Below are 14,844 nucleotides of genomic sequence, written 5' to 3'. Positions count from 1 at the left end.
AGGATGTCGAGACTCGTACCATCACTGACAGCACCATCACCATCATCCAGGCTGCAGACCTTGGTGGAGGCCAGTGAGGTGGACGAGCCATTGTCTTCTGAGCCCTGAGAGAAGCAGAACAGTCGCTATCACATACATGCTCTTTAATACAACTGGTGTTGGAAAATGAAAAAAAAATGACCTGAGAGATGATGCTGTATATATGGCAGTTTTTTTTTTTTTTTGTTTTTTTTTTAAATAAATATGCTTGCAGGCAGCAGTATTGTCTCAAAATTTTTAGTGATGTGCTTCTCTTAATGTTGTCTGGTTTTCTTTACACTGTGCCACCATAGCTGTTCTCACCTTTAAATCTAAGCCTCAGCACTGGGCTGAGGCAAAACCCTTGGGTGGCTCAGTGGCTGGTTGTCATGACAGCAGTGGGTGAGCTAGAGAGAGACGGAGAGCAAAGAGTGGATGCAAACTGTTTTTTTTTCTTTTCAGCTCAAAGTTCTGGGATCCTCTGGGGTCAGTGCTGAGAATGATTAAAAATGTAACATGCTGGACTCATGTGACTGGCAGAAAAACAAGACTGTGATTGGACAATATGTGTGGAGGTCAGCCACCAGGCTGGGCTCTGAGAGATATGTGAAGTGAGTGTCAGTGTGCATGGATGAGAGAAAGAGAGAGAGAAGATGGAAGTGAAAATGAAGTGCAAACCCGAAGGGAGAGTCTATCACGTCTAATCATTGCCTAAGATGTGTTTGTTACTGTTGATTTGGGTGTTGCTTAATTAAAGTAGGACAAATATGGTCTCCAGACAATTTAGAATGTAACAGAAAGCATGTGCAAGCATGTGTGTGCGTGTGTGTATATATGAGAGAGAGAGAACTGCTTTTAATATTGCATTCTGTACCAATTCATTGAGATCGCAGGCCATAGTAACGGCAATACAACTCTGTTGCCATGGAAACTGCAGGTCTGTGAGAGTGAGCAACAGTAATAGTAACAATCTGTGTGTGAGACAGAGTGCATGCCCATACAAAACAATTTCCTGTTTCCTGTCGCTCGGTTCGCCAAATATGATTATTTCCTGTGCCTATGTAGACAGTTATGAAAGAACCCAGTGATCTTGTTCCAAGCAATATTTCCTTTACTTCTATTTTTTTTATAATCTGTTGATTCATTATTTTCTACTAGGAGTGTATGCCTTAGCCAAATTACAGCCATAATCTTACTTAAACTCTGCAATGTCCATGATGTTACCATAACAAATATTTACACAATTTAGATTTATATTATATATGACATATTCTCTGATTGTTTTGAGGATAAATCACAAAACTCATAGCTACAATAACACTGCACTGAGTCACTTCCCTGGGGAAAAGCACACCGAGTACTTACTGCAACACCAGACTAGACCAACTTAAACACCTAAAACACTCAGTATGTAATTACACAATATACAACACGATGTGTGCATTTCAATTCTTATTTAAAACGTTCCCGCACACACATACATACACACACAATGACATCAAATTATACTGTAATATTTATTTACAAAAACACAGACACAAACACAATAAATAATCAGACTGGATCTTACTCTAGAAGGATGACAGATGTGATAAAACACAATCCAAACATTAAATAAATTAAAACATTGGATAAATGAACTAACAGAATAAAAACACACCAAAACAATGCATAAAATGAAAAACAGAATGAAAGGATGAACAAACACAGCCATCACATTTAACTCAGCTGTGTAAGATAGTGAGGAGAAGATGAGCATGTATTTCATGTGTGCAGTGTGATGTTTCTCATGATACTGAAAGGATTTTTTTTTTTAAACTTGCACAAAATGTACTTTCATAAATACACAGATGACAAATGCATATATACTGCAAAAAACACAAAAAACTGTTTAAATTAATAATAAAAGACGACAATTTTTAAAAACAATGAGCGTCAAATTAATGACAATGAATGTGCGAACATACACACAAATGAAAAGAGCATGCAACTCAACAGACAAGGTGCTTTACAAAGCCAGGCTATAATTTGACTGACAGAATGAGGTAAATAAATGAAGAGTTATGGATAGAATAAAAAAATTTAAAAAAAAATGCATTATTAAGCCTGAGCATACAAAAAGTGAAATATGACCTGCTTGTTAAAAATCTGAACTGCAAATAAAAGTGATCTACTCTCTCTCTCTCTCTGTCTTTTGTTACGTTTCTGGCAGAAAATTGCTACGACTGGGACGGCTGCCAAACTGAGACATATCCTGAATTTCTAAACACATTGTGCATATATTCGGATCTGTGCATTGATTAATGCTTCAAATTAAAGAACTTTGCAGCTCAGCCAGGAAAAGAGCCAAAGAGCATTGGAGAGAAATATGAGAAAAGGAAAATAAAATCCCTAAGGACTACAACAATTAAACACACACTCCTATCATACAGAGCAGTTAAAACGCTTATGTAATTCTGAAAACTAGGTCACACTATATTCTATAATACTCCATCTTTAAAAGCACTGAAGTGAAAATTCGTTTCTAGAATGATCCAAAAACAAGAACAAGGAGTAGATTCTTTGAGGGGGGAAAAAAACGCTGTGAATTGGAACATATTTATTCATTATTATTTTTCTTTTTATGTTATGTCATTTCTTCATTTCTCTGTAACACTCCATCCTACATTACTTGCCCTAGTGCCCTCTACTCTTCTTCACATATCTGTTCTTCCATTCATCTGATGTTGCTATGGCAACAGCTTAAACTTCATCCCTCTCTCCACCCGTTCAAATTATTTTCCACATTCCTTTAATTATTACTCTTTTTTCAGTGCCGGGTTAGAGCAAATAAAACTGATGTGTAACTGAGGAGGAAGTGTGGAATCGGTACATTATGTACAGTGTGACAAAAGAAATGCTGGGGCCATTTGCAGAGAGGCACATGTTGCTCGGTAAAGATGCAGAGACACAACAAAAAAGGGAGCTTGAAATCGAAGCATAAATGCCAGAGAAGACACAACTTTTAAAGATCTTTTTGCCATTTTGAGCTAGCTCAATTCTGTGTCAAAAAAAAAAAAAAAAAAACAGGAACATTCGGTGCTGGAGTGCCTCAACTTTGCATTCATGCAGGCAGACTTTTCGTCTCCGTAACCCCATTCATAAAATGTGAGCTTTTTATCAATGTGTGACCTACTTATAAGTCAGATGGCTGCAAAGCCATCAAGATTTAGCCTTGCTAGGAGCTGATGATCAGACTGTTTTGATCGAAATGGCCTTTTGGAGATCTGGCAAGCAACAAAAAGGGCAAAGCAATACTCCTCAGATCAAAGTGCACTGAAATCATCCTGCATCGAGTGTTCTTCCAGTGATCACTGACTGATGCAGATATGTGCGCTGCATATGAAACAGGGTGGGGTGAACTCTGAGAGCATGGAGTGTCATTTGTCTATCTCACATATTACATCGGCTCAAGCTGTAGGACAAGCTGATTTAAAAAATTTTTTTAGCAGCCATATATTATTTTAGATAATTATATAGGCAACCCGAGGAAAGATTGAGCTCCAGACACACTGTGGAACCAGAAATCGCCACTTTCAAGTATATAGTGCAAGACATCAGGGACGTCATTTATTCATCCTTTAATCTAACAGACAACTCTGTTTTGTTTACATCACCACACACTGGAATCACCTATAAAAAACCTATAGTCACATTTAGGAAAAATTATTAGAGATATTGATAATCAAGAACTGTGTGTGTGTGAGAGAGAGAGAGAGAGAGAGAGATGGAGAGATGAACGAGTTTTTTTTGTAATTACATAATTACATGGTTAGCAATGAGTCTTGATTGAGCATGGACACACTACTACAGCCTCCTCATTAACTGATGCAGCAGGATTTTGAACACTTCAGTGTGGTTACACACATCATTAGCCATTTTACACACAGACCAGAGAAATGAGTGTAGCCAGTAAAAACCCCTAACTCCCACTGAGTTGCATGCTCGTTCAAGATTCAAGTTGTACAATCTAATACCACTAGTAGTGGTACAGTGTGTCTACTTCCTTATTACAAAACTACTAGAAGGCAGAGGTTGGTCCCCATAAACAAATCCGCTGGACTTTCACACATGGCTCTGATGGCTTAGTGAGTGTGAACGTACAGTATGTGACACCATTCAGGAGATTTCCCATTGCTAGGTATCCCACTGCTAGTTCCCCTCTGACTGAGTGTGTGGAGTTAGGTTGCATGCTTGGTGCCTGTCTTGTCTTTCTCCTGAGAACATATAAGGAGTGTGTTACCAAGAGCTGGAACAGGGAAGGCCATCTAAAAGAATTAATAATCCAATAATAAGTGAACCTAAAGGAATTGGAGATGCAGATGTAAAAATGAATATATATAAACCAGATATAACTGGTGATGGGTTTTATAATGATTTGCAAGTGAAGTGTGTGTGAGTATGGGATGATGTATGTACCTTCTTAAGGTTCCCTGGACTGGCTGGAGTAGGACTGGGTGACTTTGTACAGTTCAGTGTAGACAGCTGGCTTGCTGGAGTCCCGTTTACTAGGAGCAAAGAAAAATCACAGTTAGCCTTATTGACCTGCAAAGAAGGTTTGAAAGTAAGACTTGAAAATTGATCAGGTCTTGCTGACCCTGGGAGACACTGTGTCACTCATTCAGAGTATAACAACCATGATTACTAAATAGAAGTATTACTTCCATCATTAGAATCACAAGATTATTCGTGTTATATTAGAAATTCAGTGGTAAGGAACAAGCACTATATCAGGAAACATTTTAACCATATCCTAGAGCTGAAGGTGACAAACACTCCATAATACAGTTTAGAAACACAAAGTACAGCGCTTTATTTTCACCACAATCCTATGGACAACATGGCTATGACATGACAAAGCTACAGTAGGCTTAAACTTATTTTCCCATTAATAGTACAGTATTTCAGGCCTGGCTCCAGAGAATATGCCACATGTATAAGTAGCAGTGGGATGAGTAGACATCACCCACATACTTTTGCCCACACTGCCTCTTCCCACACTTGGATACCAATCCATCCCTCCCACTAACAATTCCCTACTAAACACAGCAGGAAAACTCTAAAAACATAGTGGCTATTACATAGCATATGCAGCCTTCGATAATGTGTCAGAATCCAGATTCATTAATGTAACAGTGGGCCAGAGTTTAACCTTCTGCCCCATGTACTGGTCCTCACAACAACATAGACTAATTCAGTAGCAGCGACGATACATGTAACTGAATCAATCAGTACGAGATAAGATAAAAATGTATGTATATTTTTAACAAATATGTTATGACGGTGTAATGTTGACTGACGTCATTCTCCTTGCACGTGAACAGTGGACACAAACTGGTAACAGAATCTTGCTGAGATAATGAGAGGATGTGTGTTTATCAGATATTATACCAGCTCTGATGTGGTCATTGTATCCATGATAAAAAAAAAGTGGAAAAGAATACAGAAATGATCAAAGAGAAAACTGAAGGAGGGAGGGGTGTGATCTAAGCACAGGGACATGAAATATCATGAGGCAATTAATCTCTCACTCAGTTAGCGTCTATACCGCTTTATCCTGTATACAGGGTGGGGGGGGGGGCTGGAGCCTATCTTAGAAGACTTAAGGAATGAGGAGGGGTACACAATCACAAAAGTCACACACACACACACACACACACACACACACACACACACACACACACACACACGGCAATTTGGAAACACCAATTAGCCTAATCTACATGGGAGGAAACCCACTAAGCACGGGGAGAACATGTAAACTCTTCACCCAGACCCGAGGCAGGAACCGAACCCAGACCCTGGAGGTGCAAGGCTACTAACCACTAAGCCACCCTGGAGTAATGGATCTTGAAGATACATGTTTCACTTAAAAAACACTAAACAAATCACATTACCAGATTAGATTTCATTGATTGTTATCATTTATTTATTTTATGGATATTATTTAAACATGCAGCAGAGTCTGGCAGCTAAATGAAGCAGTCAGGAACTGACACTATGAATTCCTACAGATTGTGTTGCCAGAGTGGGATGTTAAATACAGCACTACAGTCGGGACATTATGTGACTTCTGTGGTTATTTCCTGTAGCTAATAGTAAAGACCAAACCTGCGCTTTAATAAACCGCACCAAACACCACAGAGTCCAAAAGACACCAGGTGCAAAAAACAAAAACAAAAAAAAACCGCGAAACATCACCCTGTCTGATGTCGAGAAGGTAACAGTTGTAGCTCCGGTAATGTCCTACCTTCGTATTGCAGCATAATGAAGTCAAACACAGTGCGGGTTAATCCAGGAGCACGAGGAAACGGCGCTCACTCTCTGAGCGCTCGAGCGCTCCGGCTGCAATTAGAATGAATGAACGAAAGGGGCGGAGCAGAGAGCGCGCGCTAGTGGGCGACTGGAGGCGGTCGGTCTGCTAGCGTAGTCCTTGACGAGAAGTCATGCGCATGCGCAACATACAGCCCCGTAGTGGGAGGCGAGGGCGTGAATAGCTGTAGAGCCGAAATTTCTCTCTATGACAGACAGACGGTCAGAGCCGCTGAAGCGATAGAGAGTGAGAGAGAGAGAAACAACCAAAACAAACGCTGTCGTAATTAACCATACGCAGGCATTTGCGGTGTGTATTACATCGTATGTTTTTGGTTTTTTTTTACTTCAAGTGGTAAACAAATTACGAGCACGAGAGCTACAACTCACGTCAGGAACGAACTATAAAATTAAACAGCTTGTTTCGCGTCATTTTGGTCTTAATACAGTCACATTATATTGTTCATGAATTACGTAAACTCTCACACACACACACACACACACACACAGTACAGAGGAGAGTGAGAGTGCTGCCGATGGAGAGCTGCTCCATGCTGGCTTCAGGCTGCTTTACACAGGGTTATAACTCATTAAAAGTTTGGAAAAGTACCCAGAGAATTATTATTGGGACAATATGATCATTTGTCAGAGTTTATTTATTTATAGGCATTTCATAAATTGTATAGTGTAGGGATTGTGTGTATAAATAAAAGAAAGGTTTTTGCCCATTGGTCAAAGTTCGCCTTTTCAATTACAAAATATCTTTACTTTTCATACATTGGAAGACCTGAAACCAGTCTCAGAAAAAAATCAGTTTCTCCGTATGTCTGTCCAGCCAAAATATGCCACACCATCACCCAAAACTGGCTGGGCAGAATTTTATGAAACTTTTGCGGTACCATAAGTGCACCATAAGTGAAATCATGATGTTGAGTAAAGGCGATGCTATGTGCCAGATTTATACTAATAAACTACTTGCTCAATGTAAACAAACATGTGCACCAACAGATATTAGTAGTATATTAGAGTGCATTTGGCTGACGGCCAAGTCTTACTGGTACAAAATAAGTCTAAAGATACTTAACATTACAAAATTTTATTTCTAATACGTTAGGCAGAGAGCGAAAGACAGGCAGACATGTATGTGGGCTTCAACTGAAATTATAATCACTGATTACTATGATAACTATTTCTACAAACTCTTTTCCCATTAACAACAGGGAATTATGGGTATTCTAATGATGTCACATTAAGTCTTTAAGGGACAATGCCATTCCTGACCATGCCAATATTGGTAATAGTTTAGCTTTATTAATATTAACAGTTGCCAGCACAAGTAAGACAATATACTGTACAGTGCCAAAAATAGTCACCACCTGCATTTACCGGGCATTTTCCAAGATGATGATGCTAAAATTCATTGGGCTTAAATTCTGAAAGAGTGGTTCAGGAAACCTGAGACATCATCTTTACACATGGATTGGCGACCACAGAGTCCATATCTTAACCCCATTAAAAATATTTGGGATGTGTTAGAGAAGGCTTTATGCGGCAAGCCCATGATTAATACAAGATCTTGGAAAGAAATTAATGTGACTCTGGACAGGACAAAATGTGGTGACATTGCATAAGCTTACTACATATTAGTGTGTGACTTTTTTTTTTTGGTGAGCAGTGTATTTCTACAGTAATAACAAGTATTGCAATACTTAAATGACAACAAAAATTAAATGTTTTCGAAAGAGTGCATTCTGAATGCTGTTGAATGTTTTAGGCTTTTATAGTTTGAGGTCAAAGATAAAGTATTACACTGCATTTAAGTTAATTTTATACTGCTGTGGTTTTCAGCCTTCATAAGAGGTGCTCAGTCTAAATGGAAAACTGCATGCATGTCTAAGTGTGTGTGTGTGTGTGTGTGTGTGTGCGTATGAGTGTGTGTGGCAACGCAAACAGAAACAAGGAGGGGTGAAGTACACTCATGGGCACCATCTGTGGCGCCACGTTAATGCGATGCGAGTGATGCATTCGCAGTCAGACTTCACTATGTTATTTTGGGTCGGTGCTTCTGCACTTTCTCAAAACATCTTGTCATGTAAGCTTATGAAAGAGCGAAACTCCGTCACCCCCTTTCTCCCACAGAATGAGTCGTGTGTCCCCACACAGCCGTGAAACTCCATGGCCATCTGGAGTGTGTTCCCCGGCAGCCCAAGAGCCACAATAAGGTTTAAACGTTATTTGGTTAAAAAAAATATCCCCCAAAAATCACAAAGTTCTAAAAGTGCATAATGTTTAGCAACTTTAACTAATGTACATATGGCTAATAAAATAGTTCGAGAGAAAGCCAGGTGAACCGAAATGCTGGGTGAAGACAAATTATTGGCCAACCAATGAGAACAAATCCTTCTACTGGTTAAGGCCAAAACCAAAAATAATTCACTGTTAGCCATAAACTGGAGCCAGAAAATGTAAATGTTTTTTTAAAGATTAGATAACCAATGTCAGAGAGAATTGTCTATGTCTAATAAAATGTTTGTCATAAAAAAATCTAATCTATGTCTAGTTGAAATATATTGTTTAACAAGCCAGTTAAAGAATGAGTGTCTGATGACAAGTACTTTGTATCTCTCTGTACAAGGTCCTGTTTTTGTTTGTCCACTCTATCCTCCAGTAAAAGCGTGGGCATACGAGTAGAAAGAACCACTAAAAGAGTTCACAATGTTCAGTAGCTCCATGTCTCCTCAATCCCCACTCACCTAGTAAAACTGGATAAGAACTTACAGTAAAGCCCCCTTTATATTCAATTTCTAAAAAGCTTGTTACAAAACAGTGAGTCCAATAGATGTAGGATAGTAGGATACAGTAAGTGGAAATATAAAAAATTATAAAGAAAGTAGGATACATTTTTATTTTTTTTATTTTGTGTTGATCAAAACTATATTCTGCAGACATTTGTTCATTTACTATAGTTATGTTATGATGCACATTTAAGAGTCAATTCTCTCTCTCTCTCTGCAATAGGAGATCTTAGCAAACTATTATGATGTTTGTGCAATGAACAACTCCTATGTAGGTAAATTGAGAAGAACCAACTTTGCCTCCATTACCACACTCTTCACTGTGTGGATGGGTAGAATACTCTTTATAGTTATACTGTAGTACTTAATGGTATTTATACTGCATGTGTATTTTTAGATCCATTACCTGACTGAAAACCAGACATCTCTCGTCTATTTCATGCTTGTATAAAAAAACAATATTTTTAGATTTTTTTAAAGGTATTTGCTGAGGTGCCAATAATTGTGTAGCACCTTGATTTAATAAAAAAAAAAAAAAAAAGAATAAAAAAAAAAAACATAGGACTGATTTATACATTGTGTCATGAACAAGTACATTCATTATGAAGTTGACTATATTTTATACATGAAATGGTTATTTAAGGACTTTCCTATCCAGCAACACTACGCTGGAATAGTACATAAAGGATCAGAGAGAGAAGTGAGTTTTGCACCAGCTGGTCCATGTCATGGTGGATTTCGCATCTAATGAAATTTCTATTTGGGGAGCATCTGCGTGACACACAGCAGAGTTCTGGAGGAAAGTGCAAGGACCATCACACTGTTACCAAGTGGATTTCTGACTGGTGGAAGAAATGTAAAAAGGGAAAGAGATGCAGGAAAAGTCAATGTCTTTAAAAGGAGCTTTAAAGTAATAATGGATTTTATGAGATTATAAACCAGAACCCAGCTACTAGATCAAAGCGTAAAGAAACTGACCTTAAAACAGATCAGTTTAAAACAGATTTCCCATTTCCTTCTTTTTTTTTTTTTAACAGCCATAAATATATTCACATCGACTAGCATTTTACATCATTTTCATATTAAAAAATGTACGGTCATAAAAAATTAAATGAATTATTATTTTACCGGAGAATTGAAACCACAGCATATCCAAAGCCAATGTCTGTGCATATTTTTATGTAGTATAAAATTGATGCTGTATATGCATATACATACCTCCTCTGAGGCATGGAAGGACTGTCTGTCTGCTCCAGTCTGTAATAAGCTGTGTGATTTAGCAGAGGTGGATTATAATGAGTGGAGCTCCTGGCTCACCTGTGTGGGAGAGACGCTCCATAATGAATTTCACCAGGAGCTCAGCACAAGCCAATTTCAAGTAATTAAAGCTTCACATTCTGTCTGAAGTGTTCTGGGTCACAAAAAAAAATCATTTGACCAAGTTGCAGTTAAGGTCGTTCAGAGCTCTGTGTTGAGGATGGACAGAGAACCACTGCTGGTTTCTTGAGCAAGTTATAACCATCACTTATAACTGCTAAGTCCTAGGCTAGGATGATTCAAATTTCTTTCAACAAAAGAGTAAAAAAAAAAAAAAAAAAAAGAAGAAAACTGCAAATAAATGCCCTTATGTTTGTTTCAGTTATTTAATTTCATGACAATTTAGATAGTGGTTCAAAGGAAAGAGACTGTGGATTTTAAAAAAGGAGCTGGTGTTTGTGTCGATGAGCAGACATAACACCTGCTTATAAGAGGGAATTTAATGAGAGAGGTGAAGTGGGTGAAGGCTGCAGACGAGAAATAGACAGCCGGCAATCATTTATATCCAAAGAGCACTTATGAGTGTCTGCAAACAGCTGTGGAATTTTTAGAAATCATCAGCAAAGTCTGTGTTTATGTTGTATGAGGGTTGGGGGGGGGGGGGGGGGGTGGCGCTGGTTGCTCTCCTTCATACACCAGTCTGCTAAACTTAGCCTGATTATAGAAACATCGCTGACGGAGATGGTTATATAAGGTGTAAGGTGTTCTATCTCACTGTGCATTTGAGCTTTTTAAAGGAATATAGCCAGATCTGTATTGTATATTGATACCTTTTCATCTGCTTCTACATCTGTTTACTTGCCTGATTGTCAGTGCTGATTAGTGTCCGTGTTAAAAATATGCAAGAAAAATCTTTAGCCTTGCAAATAAAATAAAGAACTAAAATGCTTTGGATATTTTTCAGGTGTTCAAAGTGCACTCTTTCTCCTGCACATGACAATCAAGCATTTCAAAGCTCTAGCAAATGTGCAAAGTGCGCATCACAGAATAGAAATGCTATTTCTACAAGCGCCTTCCCACCAAACAGCAGAGTGTTTTCTTCTTCTCTTTTTCCCATAGATTTCTTTAAATTAACATCCTACAACTGTGCTTTTGGTACACTGAGGCTTTTAGCACAGCACTAAGCTTGTGCTTCAGTCATGCTGGGTGTCTGTAAACGCATGATTTGTCTGGGGAGACAAACCAATCTGATAAGCATGCGATGAGCGGCGCTCAGTAAACTGAGCCTGCTTCCGGCTCGCCTGCCAAACAGGAAGCTGGGTCCATATATGGGCATCACTATTGTCTCCAAGGCAGCAGCTTCCTTGGCCCGTATCTCCATGGCAACCCTCTGACCAGACTAAGTCTCTTCAGCTGGCATAGTTTAAACCAATCATATCACAGTTGTCTCCAGCACTGGAGAGCAAATAAAGAAAACACACCTTCCTTCTAGATCTCTCAGTTTCATATATATGCAGTGTGTGTGTGTGTGTGTGTGTGTGTGTGTGTGTGTGTGTGTGTGTGTAAATGAATAAGATAAATCAGAAACAAAAACACAAAGTATCTAAGTATCTTAATGAGGTCTTATACGGGTGGAAATACTTTCCTTCAAAAAAAATGTTGCTTTCAGTTATCCTCCCCTCTAAGGGACCCAAACCATGCCAGCAAAATGTTCTTTACTGCAAACCAGAGCCAGCGTCTTTCCTCATACATACAGTATTTAGTCAGCCACCAATTGTGCAAGTTCTCCCACTTAAAAAGATGAGAGAGGCCTGTAATTTTCAACTATGAGAGACAAAATAAGAAAATAACAATCCAGAAAATCACATTGTAGGATTTTTAAAGAATTAATTGGTAAATTCCCTGGTAAAATAAGTATTTGGTCACCTACAAACAAGCAAGATTTCTGGCTTTCACAGGCCTGTAACTTTTTCTTTAAAACGCTCAGAAACCATAAACAAAATTGTAGACCTGCACTAGGCTGGGAAGACTGAATCTGCTGTAGGTAAGCAGCTTGGTGTGAAGAAATCAACTGTGGGAGCAATTATTAGAAAATGGAAGACATACAAGACTACTGATAATCTCTCTTAATCTGGGGCTCCACGCAAGATCTCACCCCATGAGGTCAAAATGATCACAAGAACTGTGGGCAAAAATTCCAGAACCACACAGGGGGGACCTAGTGAATGACCTGCAGAGAGCTGGGACCAAAGTAACAAAGGCTACCATCAGTAACACACTACGCCACCAGGGACTCAAATCCTGCAGTGCCAGACGTGTCCCCCTGCTTAAGCCAGTACATGTCCAGGCCCGTCTAAAGTTTGCTTGACAGCATTTAGATGATCCAAAACAGAATTGGCAGAATGTCATATGGTCAGATGAAACCAAAATATAACTTTTTGGTTAAAACTCAACTTGTCGTGTTTGGAGGAGAAAAAATGCTAAGTTGCATCCAAAGAACACCATAACTCCTGTGAAGCATGGGGGTGGAAACATCATACTTTGGGACTGTTTTTCTGCAAAGGGACCAGGATGACTGATCCATGTAAAGGAAAGAATGAATGGGGCCATGTATCGTGAGATTTTAAGTGAAAACCTCCTTCCATCAGCAAGGGCATTGAAGATGAAACGTGGCTGGGTCTTTCAGCATCACAATGATCCTAAACACACCACCCGGGCAAGAAAGGAGTGGCTTCATAAGAAGCATTTCAAGGTCCTGGAGTGGCCTAGCCAGTCACCAGACCTCAACCCCATCTTTGTAGGAAGTTGAAAGTCTGTGTTGCCCAGCGACAACCCCAAATACATCACTGCTCTAGAGGAGATCTGCATGGAGGAATGGGCCAAAATATCAGCAACAGTGTGAAAACATTTGATTTCTGTCACTGCCAGGAAAGGGTATATAACAAGGTATTGAGATTAAATTTTGTTATTGACCAAATACTTATTTTCCACCATAATTTGCACATAAATTCTTTAAAAATCCTACAATTGGATTATCTGGATTTCTTTTCTTTTCTTATTTTCTCTCTTATAGTTGAGGTATACCTATGATAAAAATTACAGGCCTCTCTTATCTTTTTAAGTGGAAGAACTTGCACAATTGGTTGCTGACAAAATACTTTTTTTGCCCCACTGTATGCATGCATAAGTGCAATTGATTTCCAGCATATTTTGTCCCTTTTTCCCATCATATTTAAATTTACAAACACACACACACACACACACACACACACACACACGCATGCACAAAAAGGGGTGAATATTGGTCTATTCAATAAAGTTCTCTGCAAGACTGAGTCACTGCCCCACCCCTTTACTCTCTCCCTCTCTCTCTTGCTCTCACAGTGTCTGTCTGAGTCACTGTCTACCTCTGTCTACTGTCCCTCTTCTGTGTTCCCAGTCTTTAATCCTTTCCTTCACTCCAGCTCTATTTTTCTACATCACCTTCTTCCTTCCCTACACCCTTATTTTTTATGAATAACAAAACCATAAACTGATGCAATCCTGCCCAGAGACACCTGCAGCCATGCTGCCTCAGTTGCCAAATACCATCAGCTTCTTGTTTGCTACAATATTTATGCATTATTAGTGAGCATGATCTATTATTTGCATAAGGTGTATGTAAAAATAGTTAAGGTAGAGTATGAATCATCAACCTAGCGCAGAAGCAAGTATTCTTGTGTATTGGGAGATTTTTACTCCAGTTGTTTTTGGTTCATTCATTCATTTATCTTCAGTAACTGCTTTATCCTGGTCAGGGTTGCAGGGGATCCTGAGCCTTAACACAGTGCCAGTGCACCCTTGTGACATCAGTCCATCATATGGAACTATTCACACTCACTCATTCACACCTAGAGACAATTCAAATCACCCATGTAAGAGGAAACTAAATAACCCAGATGAACCCTATGCAAGGAGAACATGCTGGACTTGACTCAGACAGAACCTCAAGCTTAGGATTAATCCAAGGACAACGGAGAGTGAAGATGAAATGCTAACTGCTGTGGCACATTGCGACCCTGCTCGCAGTTTAGTCTCAGACAATTTCCTTTTAGTTCTCTGTTGCACAACAGCTACCATAAAGGGAGGCCAAAGGCTAACACATGTATCCTGTAAATCAAATCATAATGCTGCTCATGTAACATCAGTGAGCAGCTAGATGCACTTAGCAGCACTAAATGTCTTCTTCCATACTAACAGTACAACTAACAGATACACAGGAACCCATGTTTGGTTAGCATTGTTCCAGTGGACAGAGAAAAGACAAATAGCACCCTTTCTACACAGCATATTCTTTCAGATTGGTTTCAATGTAAGTTGAGAGCTTCTTTCCAAATGTATGAAATCAGTTACTGTCCATCATTTTGCACTAATATATTTGAAG

At 39.0% G+C, this 14,844-nt stretch overlaps 1 protein-coding gene across 3 annotated transcripts in view; it reads right to left on the bottom strand.

Annotated features, from left to right (window-relative positions):
* The window catches only part of dclk1a (doublecortin-like kinase 1a), a 56,180-nt gene that overhangs the window by 7,036 nt on the left and 34,300 nt on the right, over positions 1-14,844 (bottom strand). The window contains exons 1-3 of one of the 3 annotated variants that reach the window (XM_053476230.1): positions 6,308-6,402; positions 4,477-4,565; positions 20-104 (exon numbers count right to left, since the gene is read on the bottom strand). In XM_053476230.1, coding sequence (XP_053332205.1) covers positions 20-104; positions 4,477-4,565; positions 6,308-6,323 — 190 coding nt within the window. In that variant the 5' untranslated portion in view covers positions 6,324-6,402. Of the gene's footprint in view, positions 1-19; positions 105-1,560; positions 4,275-4,476; positions 4,566-6,307; positions 6,403-14,844 lie in introns of those variants that run through there. The other 2 variants (XM_053476228.1, XM_053476231.1) reach the window with 2 other exon arrangements.

The sequence above is a fragment of the Clarias gariepinus genome, chromosome 17 (genome assembly GCF_024256425.1).
Source record: "Clarias gariepinus isolate MV-2021 ecotype Netherlands chromosome 17, CGAR_prim_01v2, whole genome shotgun sequence".
Taxonomy (NCBI): Eukaryota; Metazoa; Chordata; class Actinopteri; order Siluriformes; family Clariidae; genus Clarias; species Clarias gariepinus.
Note: the sequence above shows the minus strand (reverse complement) of the source record. Positions and strands in the feature narration are given on the sequence as shown.